The 22,178-nt window shown below is 45.3% G+C and overlaps 1 protein-coding gene across 1 annotated transcript in view; it reads left to right on the top strand.

Annotated features, from left to right (window-relative positions):
• Positions 1-8,073: 8,073 nt before the first annotated feature.
• LAMB1 (laminin subunit beta 1) overlaps positions 8,074-22,178 on the top strand; it is a 73,510-nt gene continuing 59,405 nt past the window's right edge. Inside the window, exons 1-6 of the mRNA XM_039516360.1 lie at positions 8,074-8,450; positions 8,907-9,082; positions 13,508-13,643; positions 17,039-17,112; positions 20,496-20,684; positions 20,783-20,846. Of these exons, the coding sequence (XP_039372294.1) occupies positions 8,414-8,450; positions 8,907-9,082; positions 13,508-13,643; positions 17,039-17,112; positions 20,496-20,684; positions 20,783-20,846 (676 nt within the window). The 5' untranslated portion in view covers positions 8,074-8,413. The remainder of the gene's footprint in view (positions 8,451-8,906; positions 9,083-13,507; positions 13,644-17,038; positions 17,113-20,495; positions 20,685-20,782; positions 20,847-22,178) is intronic.

The following is a 22,178-nucleotide window of genomic DNA, read 5'->3' on the forward strand; positions in this document are numbered from 1 at the left end:
ACGTGATATTTTCTCTGCGTCAACTCCAAGAAAAGTGCAGAGAGCAAAGCCTACCATTATACATCACCTTTGTGGACCTAACCAAAGCATTCAGCACAGTCAGCGGAGCAGGTTTATTTGCAATACTAGAAAGATAGGATGCCCACCAACCCTGTTAAGTCTTATACGTTCATTCCACAAAACATGAGAGCAACAGTCCAGTTTGATGAGTCCACTTCAGACAGCTTTGAGATGAAAAGCAGAGTGAAGCAAGGATGTGTTCTTGCCCCTACACTCTTTGGAATCTTCTTGGTACTCTTGAACTATGCGTTTAAGGACATGAAAGATGGAGTGTATCTCCAACAAGATCAGATGGGAAACTCTTCAACCTGTCCCAACTTAAGTCAAAGACCAAAGTAAAAGAGGTGCTAACCAGGGAACTTTTATTTGCTGATGATACTACCCTCATAGCCTACAATAAAGATCTACTAAGAGAACTCATGGACCGCCTTTCAAGTGCCTGTCAGGCATTTGCTCTCACCATCAGCATCAAGAAAATGGTTGTATTAGGACAGGAGGTTCCACAAGATCCGTCAATCACCTTAAATGCAAACCAGCCAGAAGTAGTCCAAAAGTTCAACTATTTAGGTTCTACAGTGATCATCAATCTCTCACTGGATGAAGAAGTAAATGATCGCATTGGAAAGACTGCCATCACCTTTAGCAGACTAACTAAAAAAGCATGGAACAACTCAAAGCTTACCATCAAGATCAAAATGCTAGTGCACCAAGCAGAACTTTCATGTATGGTGGGGGAAATATGGACAACTTATGCTCATCAGGAGAAAAGGTTAAACAGTTTCCACCTATGTTGTTTATGCCGCATACTCAACACCAAATGGCAGGATAAAGTCACCAATGCAGAGGTTCTTTGAAAGGCAAATTTACCAAGTGTGACAGCCCTGCTCAAGCTAAGACGACGGCGCTGGCTGGGCCATCTGAGTAGGTTGGAAGATGGATGCATACCCAAGGACATGCTATACAAGGAGCTATCAGAGGTAACAAGAACAACAGGATGTCGCAAGCTTCTCTATAAAGACACATGCAAGAGAGATATGAAGGAATTTGAAGTTGATCCTGACCATGGAAAATTTTGGCAAGTGATCATAACAAGTGGCACCATCATCTCCACCAGGGTATCAAAGTCCATGATAGAAACTGGCTTCTACAGCTTGAAGAGAAAAGAGCCCGTAGGAAGCAAGAAGCTCCAAACCAAGATACATTTGCAATAACTGCCAAAGATCATGCAAATTTTGGATTGGACTATTCAGGCACATGAGACATTGCAAACCATCTACCTCATAGGCTGCAATTCCCACCGTCTCTCGCAGATGAAAGGATGCCAACAACCAGCATCACAGCACGTTTGTAAACTTTCTCCATGTGAGCAGTCTCACTGATTTCTCATGAGCATAAAGTTGGGCATCTGTGTAAGCCTTTGCAGGACTGGGGCCATATTCAATAAGTAACTTTTTGAATTACCAGTCCACAATTATGCTCTGCTTTCAGCCTAAATGTTTCCTCTCACTGTTCTCAGAGTTTCCAGAAAGCAGCAACCACAGCAGGAGGCAAATACTTTCATCTTTCAGGCCAGCTTACCAGTATCTATTTACTAGTAAAACTTTCTTCTCAGCACTAAGCTAACTTTGTTGCCTAATGATTAAGCCCATATGTGCCCCTTTCTGGAGCTCAGGGAGTTTAATAATTAGGTCAGAAGAAGAGGAGTAGGAGTTGAGAAGTGACTGTTTGCCCCTCTCAGCTGCTCAATCCCCTCCTCCCTGCCTTCCCAGTGATTGATGATGAGGTAGGAAAGCTACCATTACAATAACAAACTACTCCACTCTCCCAGCAAATCCTGTCTCACCCACATCCCTTCCTGCCCCCACAGAGTCCAGGGGAAGAAAGGAGAATTCTGCATGCAGAAGTGCTCAGTTTCAGTATTCACCACTAATGAGAAACAGCCTTAGGGCCAGACTGCACTTCAAGTAGAACTGTGACTGAGAAGCCAGCTGCAGCATGCTTCCATTTGGTAGATGAGACCTTAGACATGTGTCGATACATGAGTAAGATCCTCATGTACATTCAGAGGCCCCATCCACACACACCAACTTTTTACAGTACTGCTAAAGAGTTAGGGGCATGGCTGGTTAAACACATGATTTACGTCCTGACAGCATATGCTTAATAATTGGTTACTAACTGGTGAATATTAACTGTGCAGTTAGCTGCCTCATCTGGGACATGGTTCAGTTCCTGTCAGCAGTCATGCACACTGGTATTTTATTGCATTGACCATTCCAGCTATGCTAATGTTAACTAGTAAGCGGCCAGACATCCATCCCACAGTGCACATTCACTCCACCATGAGGGTGCCTTTTGGTGTGCCTGATCTCTGGGGATTCTGCCCCAGAGCGTGTACCTGGCTCCTTCACCCTGAAGATGTGGGCTGGTTTAAAATTCCCAGCACTCTCTCTTGCTGGACATTGTCTAAATAGCTGAACATTGTGAGCTACAGAACAGCCTCTTCTTCCCATAAATCTAGGCAGAAGGGACAAGAGGGAACAAAATCAAAACACACAGAGGTCTTGGCACAGGCAGCTGCTGCTGAGGCACTATGGGATACTGTGACACAGAAGTCCATCTGTAGTTCACTTAGTCTGTGTCAGCAATTCTTGTCAGGCCCGCCAGACTCACTACACCTAACACACTGTTGTCATGATATAGACCCAAAAGGTGGCAAGTAACATCATTGGAAAACTAACAGATCATTAATATTCTTATGTGGTGTATGTACAGGGCATGTACAAAGAGTTATGGATATGTGCTAGAATTATGTTCTTAAAATGTGTCAGGCAGGTAATGCATAAGGCCAGTCTGCCCTAAACAGTGGAATGTGTATTTGCTTGGCTGACCATCCTGGTCATCAGGCAGAGACAATGAAGGTGCATTTACATAAAAGGTAAACAAAGCCATCAAATTGACAAGGGGAAGAGGTAACAACTCAACTGTCACCAGTGTGGGGGAGGAACCAGCATGAAGTCTTCACCAGACCACATGGCGTCTTTTCCCAGAAGTTGTGAGTTTACTGAACTGTAAAGACAGGGGATCTGAACCTCAAATGATAAATAATTGAATCAGCTAATGGTATACAATATTACTGTATTATAAAAGTATGCCAGGTAAGATCTTTTATGAAAGCTAATGACACACTGATGATTAATATCATTGCAAAATGTATGTATTAACACTATATAAGGAATTATGAATACTCACTTATATTATGCTTTAAAGTCTGTGACCAAACACAGGATTTTTCCCCCAGACAAGAGGGAAGGCAGCTATCTACCTCTCTGCAATGAAATTAAGGAAGATATGACCAAAAACAATGGAATCCCTATTTACATATGAATCAGAAAGGGGATGAAAAGTCCACAGGAAGAGAAGAACAGCAAAAGGTCACCCTGAGTCGGGGGACAAAACAGTGAGTTTGGGAAGATATAAGGAGAGAGACGAAACCATCTTGACACCCATCACTGAACAGACACAAGAGGCCGGAGAAAGATGAGTCCTTCAGCCAAGGGGATTGAAGTCTCTGGGAACTGAATATAGGTGAGAAACCAACTTAGGCAAAGATCTTTCACCTAGGAAGACAAGTGAAACAAGCCCCTTGTATGTCTGTGGAAGGTCCTGACTGACAGAAAATGGCAAAGATTAAAAAATTGTTAAGAAAGCTCCTTTGAACAAAGACTGTAGCTTGTTAAATTAGGTCTCAGCCATTAGAAAATATTTTTACTTTTATTTGCTTGTGATCATTTTGTCTTTATACCTTGTATTTGAACGAACTTAAAACCTCTTTTTTTTGTTAATAAACCTGTTTTACTTTTAGTCTTAGCCAACCTCATGCTGTGTTTGAATTGAAGTGATTGTTAACTCCAGTTAAAGGGATAAATTGTGCTTTTGTCTCTTTAAAGGAGCAACGAACCTTATTAATTCTCTGAGTGTTCCAGGAGAGGGCTGGACATTTCAGGGCAGAGGGTCTTGGGGAAATTTGGGACTGGGGAGTGTTGGGGTAAGTAGTAACCAAGGTTGGTGGAGATCACAGTGGGGTTGCTGGGGTCAGAGCACTGAACTAGGGCTGCACAGCACACAGGGGCTCAGGGAACTGCATGTTTGTCTGCATGCTGTTGGGGGCTGGGCTGTGAGCCACAGCAGTAGAGCATTTTAAGGCACCCAAGGTTAAAGGGCAGGTGGTGACAGAATCTTTCACTGGTCTGGATTCCACCCCAAAATGTTACAGATGCCTTCCCAGAATATACTCAAGTAATGGTTAAGCAGAATCATAAAAGTGTAGGATGGGAAGGGAACTCACCTGGTCATCTAGTCCAATCACCTGCACTCAAGACAGAACTACATAATAACTAGACCATTCCTGACAGGTGTTTGTCTAACCTGTTCTTAAAAACCTTCAATGATGGAGATTCCATAACCTTCCTAGGCAATTTGTTCCAGTGCTTAACTACCCTGGCACTTAGGAAGTTTTTCCTAATGTCCAACTTAAACCACCTTTGCTGCAATTTAAGCCCATTGCTTCTTGTCCTATCATCAGAAGTTAACGAGAACAATCTTTCACTCTCCTCCTTGTAACAACCTTTCATGTACTTGAAAACTGTTATCACATCCCCTCCCTTAGTCTTCTCTTCAACAGACAAAACAAACTCAATATTTTCGATCTTTCCTCAAACATCATGTTTTCTAGTCATTTACTCATTTTTGTTGCTCACGTCTGGGCTTTCTCCAATTTGTCCACACCTTTCCTGAAATGTGGCACTTAGAACTGGACACAATTCTCCAGCTGATCCTTATCAACGTGAAGTAGAGTGGAAGAATTATTTCTTGTGTCTTGCTTACAACACTCCTGCTAATACATCTCAGAATTATGTTTGCTTTTTTTGCAACAGTACTACATTGTTGACTCATATTTACCTTATGATCCACTATAACACCCAGATCCCTTTCTGCAGTACTCCTTCCTAGGCAGTCATTTCCCATTTAGTATGTGTGCAACTGATTGTTCCTTCTGAAGTGGAGTACTTGCATTTGTCTTTATTGAATTTCGCCCTATTTACTTCAGACCATTTTCTCCAGTTTGTCCAGATCATTTAGAATTTTAATTCTATCCCCCAAAGCACTTGTAACCCCTCCCAGTTTGGTATCATCTGCAAACTTTATAACTGTACTTTCTATGCCTTTATCTAAATAATTTATGAAGATATTGAACAGAACTAGAACCACGACAGATCCCTGTGGGACCCCACTCGATATACCCTTCCAGTTTGACTGTGAACCACTGATAACTACTCCCCAGGAAAGATTTTCCAACCAGCTATCCACCCACCTTATAGTACAGGGGTGGGCAAACTATGGCCTGTGGGCCAGATCTGGCCCGCGAGCTGTTTTAAGCCGGCCCGCAAGCTGCGCCAGAGACTCGGCCCCACTCCAGCCGGGGCGCTGGGTCAGGGGCCAGACCACACGGCTCAGTCCCACTCCGGCCAGAGCACTGTGTTGGGGGCCGCACCACGTGGCTCAGCACTGCTCCAGCACTCCAAACGGGGAGCAGGGTCAGAGGCCACACCATGCGGCTCCTGGAAGCCACAGCATGGCCTCGCTCCACCTCCTACGCGCGCCAATGGCCCCCTCCAGTGCTCCAATGGGACTGTAGAGGTGGTGCCTCCGGATGGGGCAGTGTGCAGAGCCGCCTGGCCACACCTCCGCGTAGAAGCCGGAGAAGGGACATGCCGCTGTTTCTGGGAGCTGCTTGAGGTAAGTGCTGCTCGGAGTCTGCATCCCAGAGCCTCTCCCCATGCCCCAACCCCCTGACCCAGCCCTGATCCTCCTCCCACTCTCCAAACCCCTTGATCTCAGCCCAGAGCACCCTCCTGAATCCCAAACCTCTCATCCCCAGCCCCACTCCAGAGCCCCCACCCCTTCGCTCACCCTGCCCCAGCCCCGATCCCCCTCCCACCCTCCGAACCCCTCGATCCCAGCCCAGATCACCCTCCTACACCCCAAACTCTGCATCCCCGGCCCCACCCCAGAGCCCACACCCCCTCCTGCACTCCAACCCCAATTTTGTGAGCATTTATGGCTCACCATACAATTTCTATTCTCCGACATGGCCCTCGGGCCAAAAAGTTTGCCCACCCTTGTTAGAATAGCTCCATCTAGGTTATATTTCCCTAGTTTGTTTATGAGATGGTCATGTGAGACTAGTAAGGCTTTTGATACTAAGTCAAGATATACCACATTTACATTTCCACCCAACCACAAGGCTTGTTACCCTGTCAAAGAAAGCTATTAGGTGGTTTCACATGATTTGTTCTTGACAAATCTATGTTGACTGTTACTTATTATCTTCTGGGTGTTTGCAAATTGATAGCTTAATTATTTGCTCCATTATCTTTCCGGGTACAAAATTAAACTGACTAGATCTGTAATTCCCTGGGTTGTTCTATTTTTATTCGCCTTTTTATAGATTGGCACTACATTTGCCCTCTTCCAGTCCCCTAGAATCTCTCCCATCTTCCCTGAGTTTTTGAAGATAATCACTAATGGCTGCAATGAATGGATGGATGAATGCAAACACACAGCTGTGATGACAGAAAAGCTGCTGTATAGACATAAAGCAAACTGAGTTACTTGCAACTGGTTACAAAACCATAGCTGGAGTTGCAAAGTGGACAGGACTAAAATGGAAGCATCTTGCAACTGGGTTGAGGGACAACTGTGTAATAACTAGATCCCTGTATACAGCTCTGTTTGTAGTGAGGAGGACCTCGACCCAGTTGCAAGATGATTCCCCACTGGTTGCTCATGTGTGCGTAAGCAGACACACACAGATCACAGAATAAAACAGTCTATTCAGTTCATCTTGTTTTATCCTTTAAAGTTTTACTTCTGGGTTAAAAATAGTATTTAAAAATTATTTTCCTGTGTTACTAATAATGCCTTAGATTGTTGAAACTGAAAACTTCTAACGTTCACCATTTATTTTGTTTGTTTTTCTTCATTACACTTAGCTTTGACAATGAAAACAGACTGGTCAGTTTCTCTTCCCAGTGCTCATATGCTGCAACATTTGGATCACAAACTGCAGGGGAACGATTCAGTCCAACACGTACACAAACCCTATTTTCACTGAAATATTTCATGAAAAATTTTATTAATATAAGGCTTTGTAAAACCTTTAAAACACACACACAATTTGAGACCTAAAACTATCTGACAGTACCACTTTATATGTCCAGCTAAGGAAAAATAGACCCACCTCCTCAAAACAAATCAAAGACTAAAACTTTCCATATATTTAACCCTATTTCACCTTTTAATAATGGTGTGAACTTTATGAAGATGAGTTTTACCCTCAATAACAATAAAAATTAAGGTAGCCTCTCTCTGCTTATCCTCCCTTTTGGGGTTAACAGGGAAATTGTTGCCCTTGAGTGTTTGGGAGCTTCAGCACCTTTCCATGACTCACCTCTTACAAATGTATATGGTCAAGTCAATGGTAGCTCTCCCTTCCCCAGTCAAACTATACATATCCCATCCGCACAGGCCCCATCCAGCAGCCAGGCCACAACTCCACCAGCAGCCCATAGCAGTGGGTATCTGTTGCCCCTGAGGTCATGATTACCTTGGGAATATGGATCATGACAGAAAACACTGGATGAATGAATGAGCTGATTTCCCTTTGTGATGACCAAGGCAGTTATGTTTAAAGACGTGTTAGGTGAAGGCTTAACTATGCTCCACGATCATATGGTGCAACACACCTTGACCCTGTCTACACTAGGTGCTAAGTTGCCTTTGACAATGTTAGTTAAGACGGGTGAGCTAACAGGGTGTCCAACCGTGTCCATTTCCCCAGCGCAGACGTGGCCCAGCTGAGGAGCATGGCCAAGCGCAGCGCTGCACACATGTGCAGTGGCCTGAAGGAACTATGCACTTTGTGAACAACTAGCACGATCTAGCGTTGCGGGCAGAAACAAAGGCGAGGGCTGGAGCTGCTGTGGAACCCGCTGCAGCAGCAGCAGCAGCCGCCGCCGCTATCCTGGGTCCGGGGCGGCAGCCCCCACCCACCTTCAGCGCCTGCGTGAAGGCGCCTCCCAGTCCCTCTCCGGCTGAAAGTTTCTTCTCCGCCGGGCAGTCGGAGCCAGGCGTGAGGAGAGCGGACACGCCGGTTTCCTGTTGGACGCGGCACAGCCAGGGACCGTCTCCCTCGCAGCTCGGCGTCTCCTTTGCAGGCACCTACGGCGAAGCCGGGCGGCGCTTTCTCCTGCCTCCCGTCCCGTCCCGTCCCTTCCCGGCGCGCGGGGAGATGGGCTGGCTCCAGGCGCACCTTGGCGCGCTCCTAGGTAACTCGCGCGGCCCCTGGCTGCCCTGTGTCCCCCCGGGCAGTAGCGGGGGCGGCTTGCTCAGCCCGGCCGTGGCTCGGCATCCGAGGGTCTCGGTAGCTGGGCTGAGCCCCGCGGGCTTGGTCGCCCAGAGCCCCGCTTGCTTCGGCTGGCAAGTTCCTGCCCCACCCCCAGCAGCTGCCTTTGGCCCCTGTGGGCGCGTCCCTGCAGCTGCCCCGGGCCAGGCAGCCCGGCCAGGTTAGGACCAGCGTTGCCTCCCGCGCAGACGGCTGGAGCGGTGGGGGCGCGCTCACCTGGCGGGGGGGGGGTCTCCTCTGCCTCCCCCATCATATGGGAACATCCCCCCCTTCCCCGGGGAGCTCTGCAAGCGTCGGCCCCGGGGTGTCCGCACCCCACCCCCCGAGCGCTCCCCGCACAGCCCTGCCCGCCTCACCCGCTCCGCCTTCCCCCGTGCAGGGCTGTGGGCCGCCGCCGCCCTGGCTCAGGAGCCCGAGTACAGCTACGGGTGCGCCGAGGGCAGCTGCTACCCGGCCACCGGCGACCTGCTGATCGGCCGCGCCTCGCAGCTGTCCGCCAGCTCCACGTGCGGGCTCCACAGGCCCGAGCCCTACTGCATCGTGAGCCACCTCCAGGTAAGGACCCGGCCGGCGGGAGGGGCCCCTGGCTGCGCGGCGCAAACAGCTGGCGCTGGGGAGGGGGCGGACGGGAAGCCGAGTGCATCCCTGGGGCTCAGCTTTGTTTGCACAGTTGCATCCGTCCTGTGTTTCCTGCTCTGGGTTGTCTGGCTGCCGGGTTGGAAGGAAGCACCTTCTCCCAGGAAAGCAGTGCGGGAGTTGGGTGGGAGAACAAGGGGTGCCTGCCTGGGAATGCTGTCCTGAGGGGGGCCAACGCGCCCCCCATTCCACTGTGGGGGCTCTGCCCCCAGTGCTAGCCACTGGCCCCTCCCATTCCCCTGTTCCCCCAAGCTCTGATCCCGAAACAGAGCCTTCCTCGCCCCCAGCTCTGCAAAACAGTGAGCACCCAGCATGGCCATGGAAGCCGTGATCATCACCCAGCCCTCTTGAGAGATTCCCCATCACATGTGACATTTAAAACTAGACTGCCCAAAGCCAGGAAAATTCTGTATGGAACAACCCTGCAGGGGCTGGGAGCTGGATCCCTCCTCCCTCTAACAGTGATGAATCTTTTGTGTTAATCAGATTAGAAGTATAGTAGTTCAGGTGAATTTAAACACAAAATGTTCTTGTATGTAATCTGGCCAATGGTAACTGCATTATTTAGTATTAAAAATACAACCAACACAACATACACAAATACATTTGTAAAAACTCTACATTAAATAAGATGAACAATATATTGGGTGTTATATTAAATCGGGGGCCCTTGAGTTGCTTGGGGCCCTAAGCAATTGCTTAGGCCTAGTGCCACCACTGGCAGTAGTATTGCTGAAAAGGATTGGGGGTTTTAATGGATCATATATTAAGTATGAGTCAACAATGGGATGCAATTGCAAAAAAGGCTAATGCTATTCTGGGTTATATGTCATATAAGACACAGCAGGTAATTGTTCTGCTCTACCCAGCACTGGTGAGATCTCAGCTAGAGTACTGTGTCCAGTTTTGGGTGCCACACTTCAAGAAAGATGTGGACAACTTGGAAAGAATCCAGAGGAGATTGACAAAAATGATAAAAGCCTTAGAAAACCTGATCTATGAGGAAAGGTTTAAAAAAATGATCACGTTTAGTCTTGAGTAAAGAAGTCTCGGGGGAAGGGAGGTAAAGGAGAATCTGATAAGTCTTTAAATATGTTAAGAGCTGTTAAGAGGACAGTGATCAATCAAATGTTCTCCATGTCCACTGAAAGTAGGGCAAGAACTAATGGGCTTAATCTGCACCACAGGAAATGTAGGTTAGATATTAAGAAAAAATTTATAACAGTAAGGATAGTACAGTACAGGAGTAGGTTTCCAAGGGAGGTTGTGGAATCCCCTTAAGAACAGGTTAGACAAACATTTGTCCTGCCTCATTGTAGGGGGATGGGCTAGATGACCTCTCAAGGTCCCCTCCAGCCCAGATTTCTCTGATTCTGTGATATAGAGGCAGTATAAATAGCATGCCTAGTTATTTGCACCCATAGTGTACTTATACATTTAAACCCAATTTAACTTGATAAGTAAGAATGTGGCACAGAGAGTTCAATTCATACTTCTTCAGGCTTGTACAGAGCCGTCTAGACTACTTCCTGAATCAAAGTCAGTATGTAATTACATTTATAGTTTAAATTCTGGCATGGGGGGAGGGTAGTTAAATCTGTATGTGTCTTCAAGTAAAACAATGAAAATATGAATTTATGTGAAAAAATAGTCTAGCACATTCCAGGTTTCCAAGACAGAAGAGACATGTAAAAAACCCAGTCAGTATAAATGGAGCTATATTACATGTGAAAGTAGATAAATAATCTCAACCTGAGTTTACAATGTCAAAAACACTAGACCAAATTCTGTTGTTCTAAGTGGAGCAAGTATCAGAGGGGTATTCATGTTAGTCTGGATCTGTAAAAAGCGACAGAGTCCTGTGGCCAGGGTTGGTGCAAGGATGTTTCACGCCCTAGGCGAAACTTCCACCTTGCGCCCTCCCCCCCGGTGCCCCTGCCCTGAGGCGCCCCCCCCCCACGTAAGCTCTCCGCCCTGAGGCACCCCCCCTCCACTCCAGCTCACCCCAGCTCCACGCACGAGCACTCCGAGCACGCTGTCGCTGCTTCACTTCTCCGGCCTCCCAGGCTTGCTGTGCCAATCAGCTTAGGCGCCGCAAGCCTGGGAGGTGGGAGAAGTGAAGCGGCCATGGCGTGCTTGGGGAGGAGGCGGGGCAGGGGTGAGCTGGGGCGAGGAGTTCCCCTGCATTCCCTCCCCCCCTTACTTGCTGCAGTCGGCCCTCCCTGTGCTCCCCTGCCCAGCTCCCTCCTCCTAAATGCCAGCGGCGACCAGGGCGGCCGAAGATCCGGCCACCGCGGTTGCTGCCAAAGAAAATGGCGCCCCCCAAATGCCAGTGCCCTAGGCGACCGCCTAGGTCGCCTAAATGGTTGCACCGCCCCTGCCTGTGGCACCTTATAGACTAACAGATGTACTGGAGCTTATGCTCCAATGCGTCTATAAGGTGCCACAGGACTCTTTGCCGCTTTTTAGGTGGAGCAAAACTCCCTCTGAAAGTAGTGGGAGTCTTGTTCCATTCCGGACCATAGAATTTGGCCCAAAGTATATTGCTCCTTAGTATACTTGAACAAATGTGTTGTGTCAGCTCGTTTAGTTTGATAGTGTGTGGTCAGCACTTTGCAGGATTGGGCCCCAATATGGCTATAGTAAAATTTCTGACATACCTGGCAAGATTTCAAGTGTTCCCTTATTTTTATTCTTGCAACTAAATATTCTGAGTCAGCATTGTGTCCTTGGCTGCTTTTGTCCCTCGCCCCTTCCCCCTCAAAGGTGCAGCGTGTGGCAGAAAAGACATGGTTAGAAGGGGGATTCTGAAAGATGCTGAGACCCCTCGCCTCTCTCTGGCAAACCTTAGGGAACAGACAGCTTTGTCCCTGATTTCAGCGGCGGGAGGTCTGGGTCTATATTTGGGACCCCTACTCTGGCTGGTTTGGGAGTGCTCATATAGATTAGCCCAAATAATCTGACTATATGGGAAGATGATAGGGACATGCCTAAGGAATTGGGAGGATACACAGACCACAGAGACTTGTCTTGATTTGTTTGCTCATGGCAGGAATGACAGAGGGCTTGTGGAATATTAACTCTGTGCCTGGGGACTACCAGGAAAAGGGCGCCATAATTGGCACTGAATTGTGTGAAACAGCATCACTTACTTTATACTATAGCAACATCTCTAATGCTCAGATCCATGACTACTGAGGTGCTGTTTTATTAAGGGTTGAATGAATGTGAATGTAGCCTCCACTCTGCCAACAATGCCATCCTCAACTTCCTGTTTGTCCATTTTTTGGACATGCACCATTGTGCTTTTTCCCATGCTGCCCCTTATGCTATGGAAGGAGCGCCCAGTAAAAAATCCACAATACCACCACATTGTCCCCTTTTGAATGTCTCTGTAAAACCCACCTGAGCCGTGATGCCCACATAACACTTGACAATAGTTAGTGGCTCCTGGACTGTGACCAGCTGCGTATTCAAGCTGTTTTACCGTTATCTCGGACTCCCCGTTGGTCTGTCATATCTATCTATTGTCTCTCATCTTAAATTAATATGTAAACTTCTTTGGGCAGGGACTGTCTCTTTGTTATGTCTATGCAGTGCCTATCACAAGTGGGCTCTGGCATATTAGGCACCTTTACAATACAAATGAATAGATAATAGCTGTTATGTTACACTTGTTCTGTGGAGGAGGGTTAGTCACTCAGGCCCACGATTTCAAACAGGTGCAATTTGGGGCTGCATGCAAAGTTAGGGTTGCATTTGTGCTCATAACCATGTGTGTGCTCAACCTAATTATGTGCTTGGAAAATTTGGAGTCAGTGGTGAAATTCCACCCTATTAAATAGGACCTACGCTAAAGCTTTACAGGGGACTTTGAGCTGCACAAGGCTTTGTCCAGGATATCTGTAACTGGAAGAAGCAAACACTACTTTACAGAGCATTTGAACTTGTTTCTGGGTCTAAGTTTCAGCATAAATCAGTTGAATAGTTTTCTGTAAACATTAATATTCACTTATGAATTGTGCTAGAGAGTACTTATTCCCAGGGATAGTCCCTGGAATTAGTTTTAAGTAAAACATTCTTCCAATAAGACTAAAAGCTTATTTAATTCCTGTCATATTTTCCCCTTTGGCCTTCAAGTTACTCTTATTAATTTAAGAGTAAATGATGCTTTCTTTAATTTTTAAAGTAAAAAATAAATCTTTTGGAGTCATTCTTCAAAAGGCACAAAGAGCCAAACATAACATTAATGCAAAATCTGTTTATCTTCAGGGAACAACTATTACTTTTTTTGATACAATAACCAACGCTAAGACTAATATGTTAATTATCTTATTATTTTAGGAGGACAAAAAATGTTTCACATGCAATTCCCAGTTCCCCTTCCACGAGACTCTCAACTTTGATAGCCATCTTATTGAAAATGTGGTCACAACATTTGCTCCAAACCGTCTCAAGCTGTGGTGGCAGTCAGAAAATGGTATGTAGTTCATCTGGGGATCATTTCTAGTGAACATAATTGGTCACCCTTGATTGACTTAAAGATTCCAGTGTGTTTTGTTATTATTTGAAGGGTTGTCTGCCTAATTGTTAGTGCTGCATGGAGCATTAGTGTGTTAAGCACAGATCCCTTGGTAAAGCTAGATTCTTTGATTTATACTTGAGTGGTGTTTTATTATAAACAAAGTCTTATGAACTTTAGGAGTGCTGGGAAAAGTATAATATAAACTTTAAGGAATCTCTTATCATGGTTTTTAAAAAATATATAGTTTTTTTTTATATTGTGCCCAAATCTCTTGTGCTTAGTGGAATGAGCAAAGGGGGAGGAAACAGCCCCCAAGGAACATCCCAGTGCAGAGCAGCCAGAACAGCCAGAACAGCTGTTCCTCCCAGCCTTGCCTAGCATGCCTGTCAGTGGAGGGAGGAGGTGTGGCTAGAGTGCACAGTGCTCCAGCCATTGTCACCCAGGTACCCTGAGGCTGGTCCAGCCTATGCCACAGGCTGGACAGGACTCCTATAGCTTAAAACCACTTTGGCCTCTGCCCTTCAGGAGGATGGAAGAATCAGGGCCACTCTCTCAATATTCACTATCACCTCACTTCTCTGCTCAGGCTATGTATTCATCTGCCAAATGAACAAAGCAAGCAAATCAAAGCAAATAAAAACCACACACATTAGTTTTGTGGGGTATTCTCCCTCTAAAATTTCTTTCCAGAGTAAGCCATTCCTTTTTCCTTTTACAGCTGTGCTCTCAGCCTGCCTGAATTTCCTGAAGATAGGCCATCCAATCCTAAAGCTCCTAAGATACTCCTTTTTAAAAAAAAAGGAGTATAGAAGGCATAGTATTTGGCAAATATGTTGGCAAAGGCTCTTATTGTAACTTAACGAACACTGATGTTTTGAAAAACTCTTATTAACCCGCTAAAAAGAAGTTTACATGATGTCCTTTTTAACAAGTGAGATTAGTCCAGCTAGCTATCTGTCTCCACTGTTTCTAGTTTAGCATTCCAGATAACTCATGTTTTTTGCGATAGACTTGGCAACTTACCAACAGAAAAGTTTTAGCTTATAAGGTCATGCAAATGTCTCTCAAAAATAAACAACAAATGATTCTTTCTTTCTCCATGTAGACATAAAGCAGCAAGGATAGTTGTATTACTGTGTGTTCCACACAAAATTATAGCTGTTTAAATATTGGAAAGTTCCATACTTTCCTTGGGTTATTCTACTTGTCTTCCTCCCCTCCCCCCCTTTAAATCATTTTTATTTGTTTTTTATGCTACAAACTAGAATGTAATGAGTTTCCAGCTGTTTCAAAAGATCTTTTCACATGCATCAAATAACTGTTTGTGTTATCTTCCTTCAGTATACAGTCCTAAAATTTTGATAATTTATAGTTATACAACTTGAAAAATCTCTTTCTTGCCGCTGGTAAGTTGGAAAGCTTTCATTAGTGAGTGAGGGGACCTGAATAGTCAATTTCTGTAAAATTTAACCTTTCATTTGAAAAACAGTTGTAGGTTTCTGTCCCTTATGGTTACAAAAGAGACTGCAGTGCAATCTCTGACTGTGTAGACAAAGGGCTCCTATGCTTCTGCTTCTGCTCATAGTTTCCCCAAGTAGCCTCTGAGTGAAATTAGCAAGAATCGGCTGGGTTTCACTGCTGATATTCAGGAAGTTGTAGGCAAGTGTAAAACTGACCAGGACAATGGCAGTTTCATGATATAATACACCCTCAGAGTTATGAACACCAGTGTTACGAACTGACCAGTCAGTTACATGCCTCATTTGGAACTGGAAGTATGCACTCAGGCAGCAGCAAAAAGAAAAAAGCAAATACAGTTCAGTATTGTGTTTAAACTACTGAAAAAATCAAGGGAAAGTTTAAAAAATATATATATATATACACACACAGAAGCAGAGGTTGGGGGGAGGGGTGCGTGTCTTACAACTGGGGAGATCCACTGCCAGAGGCTGATGCTAGAACTGGAGCCCTCAGCCAGTGTCCAGCATCACCGCTATGGTATGAATTCCATCACCCTCAGTCTTATCAGCAGCTGAGAGAGGGGGCAGGGCTTCTCATCAGGGCATTATAAGGGAGGCCACTTCCAGTCCCCCAGCTATCTTTTTGTATCTGCCTCTATCTAGGCACTTTAGTTCTGTAATGCAAACCAAGATAAGGGTAATCCAGTCTCATGCTTTGGGTGTACGCTGATTGACACAGGGGACAGGAAAGAATCCTCCTGCAAAATGGTCCCCAACCTTTTTCATCTGGCAAGCGCCGGAATACGAGCCACCGAGGACCGTGGCTGGTGGATGAGCATCTGCCGAAATACCACTGAGAAGCGGCGTCATCCAGAGGCGTCGCCCCCGAAATGCCGCCGAAAATCAGCGGCATTTCAGCAGTGACGCCTCTGGATGATGCTGTTTATCGGTGGCATATCGGCGGATGATTGTCCCCCGGCCAGTACTCAGGCGCACATAGATGCCCCAGCAGGTGCCATGGCACCCGCAGGCACTGCGTTGGGGACCACTGCCCCAGCTCCTTCCGTTATGCAGCATTGCGTAACTGGCTATAAGTGTAATCAATATCCTTGTCTGTAAAACTAGAATTAAATGGGCTTTGGGCAGAGGACCTACATGGGGTTTAGGGAAGTTTGTTCGTACTAATCCAGTTAATCCAGGCCCTCGCCTGACCAATAGACTGCCCCAAACACCCATGTTCCATGGCTGAGAGCCATTTGCAGAATTCCAGAACCCCCCTGCACGAGATCTCAGCAGTCCAGCTCCTAGCAGAAAGAACCATGGTTCATTTCCATTGTACGTCAGGCTTTTTGCCCATGCAGAGCGAAGTGAGGGCCAGGGCTTCATTCTTAGTGGACTGTGGAGTTTTTCATTTTCTTCTAAAGCATCAGCTAGAGGCCTCTGAGGAAAGCCTGATACCAGACTAGTTCTGCATTGTGTGTGAATCACTTAACCTCCCCGTACCTGAGTAATGAGGTACTGTAAAATGTAAAATCTGTAAAATGGGGTAATGATACTTGAAATACCTCAAGTATAGGGGTAAAGTGAAATATGTTAAATGTCATACAGACCAAATACACGTACAGCACTGTATAAGAAATAATATCTCCAATTGGCAATCCCCTGTAATGTGATGCTTAGGAAGTTTGCAAACACTGTCTTCAGTGTCTTCACTGCAATTCCCTAATGTTTGTTATAGTGGTAATCCATATGTTGTTCTATCACAACATAACAGCCAAAGTCAAGAAAAAGGTCTTTATATTACCAGAATGAGGGTCTCTTAGGAAAATAATGAAATTATTGCTGAGAAATGTTCCTGTTTACCGTAGAATTTCCTTTTTCTGCCTTTAGGTTTAGAAAATGTAACTCTCCAGCTGGATCTGGAAGCCGAATTCCATTTCACTCATCTCATTATGACCTTCAAGGTAAAGAATCCATAGCATTCTCACAAATCACAAACTGGAGCACTGTGTAATCTAACATCTGTCATGGAGGGCAGTTGTGGGCTTAACTGGTTATATATAATGTTCCAGTTTTGAAGATACAGGCTTTAATAAATGCATTAAAAATGTTATTAATATTGGAATGCAGGGGAGACGGACTTCATAAGTCTGTTGGTTTCAAATTTTTAATCAATGATCTTTGTATAAACATACGTTTCTGCTTTGAATAAATCCAAAACTCATAAAATAGAAGGAGATTAAAGCTCTCTTCTGTTGCTCACTTGCATTTTATATTTTGGGCTTTTGTAGCAAAAATGGAACTGTGGGGTCTTACCATTCTTTTAGATTTCAAGATTGTGGAAGTGTGCAAAAACTGCTTTGGGTTATTTGTTTGCTCTTGGTGTGTTGTTTGTATTTTACAAGATCATTATCAAAATCAACATAAAAGCAAGTTTTTTTTGTTTTGTTAGCAATCATTTTCACTTGACAAATGAAAATGTCTCCAAGAGGACATCTGTGCCTTTGTTTCCTTCCAAACTGATGTCCTGGAATGACAGATTATGTACCATGTGTCTCAAAGTACATTTTATTATGGAGACATTAGTAGTGACCTCCATAGCTGAATGTAATCTTTACATTTTACATGCTAACTTTCTAGGACAACTGTAGATATCCCTATAATATCCCTAGGTTCCCATCTCAAACACACACACCTCTGCTTCCACCACTACCCATCACATGTTGGTCTCCCACAGGGTGCCCCCCCCACCATGCCCCCATATTTCCTTACCAAACTCAGTATGTATAAATATCTGTGTGTATTAGGATTTAAAAACTGAATGTTGTAGGGCTGTATGGGGTCATGGTGAAAGATGGAAGGAGAGATGTATTAAGGAGGACTGGATTGGTACATGAGGGAACAGGATTGCACAAGGGGAGTGAGCCTGGGCAAAATTAGTCTGTGCACGGAGGATTGTGGTGCAAGGGACAGGACTGACAGTGGCAGGAGGAAGAGTGTGGCAATGCAAGGGGTTGCAGGGCTATGTGATAGGCATAGTAATAGGGTTACCAACTTTCTAATCACACAAAACCGAACACCCCTTCCCCGAGGCTCTGCCCCGACTTGCTCTATCTCCCCTCCCTCCATGGCTCACTCTCTCCCACCCTCACTCACTTTCACCGGGCTGGGGCAGGGGGTTGGGGTATGGCCTCTGGGGGTGCAGGGATGAGGGGTTTGGGGTGCAAGAGGGGGCTCAGGGCTGGGGCGGAGTGTTGAGGTGGGGGTGTGGGCTCCATGACTGAGTTTGGGTGTAGGAGGGGACTCTGGGCTGGGGCAGGGGGTTGGAGTGCGGGAGGGGGTTCGGGGTGCAGGGTCCCAGCGGCACTTACCACTTACTACTCTCAGGAAGCAGCCACCAGTTCCCTGCGGCCCCTAGGCACATGGGTGGCTGGAGAGGCTCTGCATGCTGTCCTCACACCCACAGGTGCCAGCCCCACAGCTTCCATTGGTCGTTGTTCCTGGCCAATGGGAGCTGCAGAGCCAGCACTCGGGGTGGGGGTAGCATGCAGAGCCTCCCTGGCCACCCATAAGCCTAGGATCTGCCAACTGGACTTTTAATGGCCCGGTCAGTGGTGCCAACCAGAACCGCCAGGGTCCCTTTTTGACCAGGTATTCCAGTTGAAAACCAGACGCCTGGCAACCCTACATAGTAAGGATCCTTCGATTATAAGATCTTTGGGAAGACACGGTCTTTTTGTTCTTTTTTTTTTTTTTTTTTTATACAGTGCCTAACATAATGGGGCTCTGGGCTAATACTGAGGTTTCTAAGTGCTAATACAAATTATGAATAATAATACATATAATTGTTGATGGCTATTCATCCGAATAGTCATCAGATACTTCCTAAAAAGCCTGGGAAATTCCCTTCCACCAAAAAACTTGGTTAATTTTGAATGAAGGCTGCTTTACACTCCCACAGTATTCTTGCCAGCAAGTTAGAAGTTTGGGGTGTAGGAGGGGGCTCCAGGCTGAGGGTGGGGCCAAGGGATTTGGAGTGCGGGAGGGGGCTGCAAGTTGAGGCAGGGGGTTGGGATGCAGGAGGGGATGAGGGCTCTGGAGTGGGGCCGGTGATGAGGGGTTCAGGGCGTGGGAGGGGGCTCTGGGCTGGGACGGGGTTAGGGTGCAGAGGAGTGAGGGCTCTGGGCTGGGGGTGCGGGCTCTGGAGTGGAGAAGAGGACTCTGGGTTTCGGGGGGGCTCAGGGCTGGGGATTGGAGTGTAGGAGGGGGTATGGGTGTAGGAGGGGGCACAGACTCTGGGCTGGGGGTGAAGGCTCTAGGCTGGGGCCAGGAATGAGGAGTTTGGGGTGCAGGAGGGGGCTCTGGGTTTGGGGGATGGGGCTTGGGGTTGGGGCGCAGGCTGACCTCAGGTGGCTCCTGGTCAGCGGCACAGCAGGGCTAAGGCAGGCTACCAGGTTGTCCTGGCTCCATGCAGCGCGCCGGAAGCAGGTCTGGCTCCTAGGTGGGAAGGCTCCACGGCCGAAGGCACCGCCCCCGCAGTAGAGACCTGGTGCTCGCAGAACGCTGAGCCCCTTTTCCCCCCGCCCCCTCCCCACACACCTAGGAGCTGGACCTGCTGGCTGCTTCCGGACACGTAGGGACTACCCTGCTGAAAACCGGACCCCTGGTCACCCTAAGACAGATACCAGAGAGGCAGATGGAAAAATATTACCATTGTTCTGTATGTGTGACTTGACAAGAGACCAAGGATAAGGAAGGGGAAATACAGTATGTATAACTGGATTCCCCTCCCTGTGCTCCATCTTTCCAATCCCCGCCCAGTGTGACAGGAAATGAGGGGTCTGTTAGATCTTCCTGTGAGCCAGGACTGACTGGGAGATAAAATGAGGAGCTATAGTAACTGGGGAATCTGCACTTTTTTCACTGACCATAACAAATAATTATCATTCTTCAAGTATTTCTCTCTTAACTTCATTTTAAATAGGAATCTGAAGTCTTAGTAGCTTACAGTAAACAATCCTTTGTTCTAAGTTTGTGTGTTGCATTATGAGTATGTTTAAATGTCTGTGTACCTATAATTACTAAATATCATTATCATTCTAAAGATACTCTCTGATTTGATTTGCATGATTCAAATGAAGGCCTTACCATAATCTGTCTCCAAAGACTGTGTGTGTAGTAGCAGTAGTAAAAAGAAAATTGGGAAGAAATAGAAAAAATATCTGTCTATAAAAGATGTCTTGAAATCCAGGCACATAAGTTGCTCCTTCTAATAATTGATTCCAAATAATATTTAATAGTATATAAACATTTGCTGTTTGTTTGTTTGTTTGTTTGTTTTTTAAAGACCTTCCGCCCAGCTGCAATGCTAATAGAAAGATCATCTGATTTTGGAAAAACCTGGAAAGTATATAGATACTTTGCATATGACTGTGAGAACTCCTTCCCTGGTATTTCAACTGGACCCATGAAGAAAGTAGATGATATCATTTGTGATTCCCGATATTCTGACATTGAACCTTCAACTGAGGGAGAGGTTGGAGGTTATTTTTATATATAATGAAGACTTTTTCTCTGAACAGTTCAAGATCCCTTATTTTAAGGTTGATTCTTTCATTTTTCATTTTTCTTTAGGTCATATATCGTGCTTTAGATCCAGCTTTTAGAATTGAAGACCCATATAGTCCAAGAATTCAAAGTATGTACATGCTTATTTTTCTTTCTCATTCTAACTAATTTTTTTATTTTTTTTTTAATTTAAAAATACAAAAGTTACAAGCAAAAAATCAGCCCTAGTACTGCCTCAGAACTACACCAGGAACCAGGGGTCCTCTCCCCTGACTTTTACGGGTCTCCATATGCGAATAAGAACCAGTGTTGCCAACTCATGATTTTTTTTATCATGAGTCTCGTTATATTTGATGTTTTTCTTAAAGGATCAACTCCTGGTGTTATGGGATTATGTGAGAATCTCTACTTTCATTTAAAAAAAAAAAAAAGGTGTGTGTGGAATTCTAAACCTCATTGTTTCAGAGAAGAGCTTAAAAATGTGACCCCCCCCAAGAAAGCAGATAAATAGAACCCCAAATTTATGATTTTTTAAAATTTCATGATATTTTTAGCTAAGCTAAAGATTTTTGTGGGTCTGACTCATGGTTCTTAGAGTTGGCACTATTGAGTGCCTTCCCACACTGATCTGATTGTAGGACTCACTCCTAACACATTAAAATTAATGCATCAATTATTTACAGTTATTGGGACAAAGGAATGCAAACATACAAATCTGCTGCTGTATGAAAGCATACAGTTTTAAAAAGAAACTTCTTTAGGCATTTTACCTGAATAAGGACAACAGGATTTGGCTTTAGTGTAAGTTAGTATCTAACAGTGTAAAGCTGCATGGATGAGACAGCAAAGGAAAACAACTCAAGTAGAAGGTTGTGTGCTGGCTGCTACATTGAATCAATGTTTTCTGTTTAACCAAAGTTTAAAAAGAGAAATTTATAAGGAATTATATTTTTATTAGCTTAGGCCAAGGGTATTTTCAAACATTGAAGGAAAAACAAGGTTTTAATAATATCAAGGCAGAAAGAGTCAAAGGTCAAATTAATTGCTATAATGTTGTCTTCCTGCAAGACCTCTTCCTTGAGAACAGTTACTTTTTATTTGATAGGATCAAGATGGTTGTTTTTTCCCATCAAAATACAATTAATTATATTCAAAGGGTGTGAGGGCATAGGATGCAAATATAATTATTTTCTTTATAAGTGTTTCTGCAATTTCCAACTGAAGTGCTTCCAAACATGCATATAGTCCTTGAAGCTCGTACTTCACTGTCAGCACTTCCTTAATATTAACCCGGACCCATTTTACATTTTAAATCCGAAATGTGGTTGAAAACTAAGGCATCTGTTGTGGCACTGATGCATGTGCCATTAATATTAATATTCTGTGGATGTATTAACAGCAAAATTAGGGTGACCAGACAGCAAATGTGAAAAATCGGGTCAGAGGATGGGAGGTAATAGGA

The sequence above is a fragment of the Mauremys reevesii genome, linkage group 1, assembly GCF_016161935.1.
Source record: "Mauremys reevesii isolate NIE-2019 linkage group 1, ASM1616193v1, whole genome shotgun sequence".
NCBI classification, from domain to species: domain Eukaryota; kingdom Metazoa; phylum Chordata; order Testudines; family Geoemydidae; genus Mauremys; species Mauremys reevesii.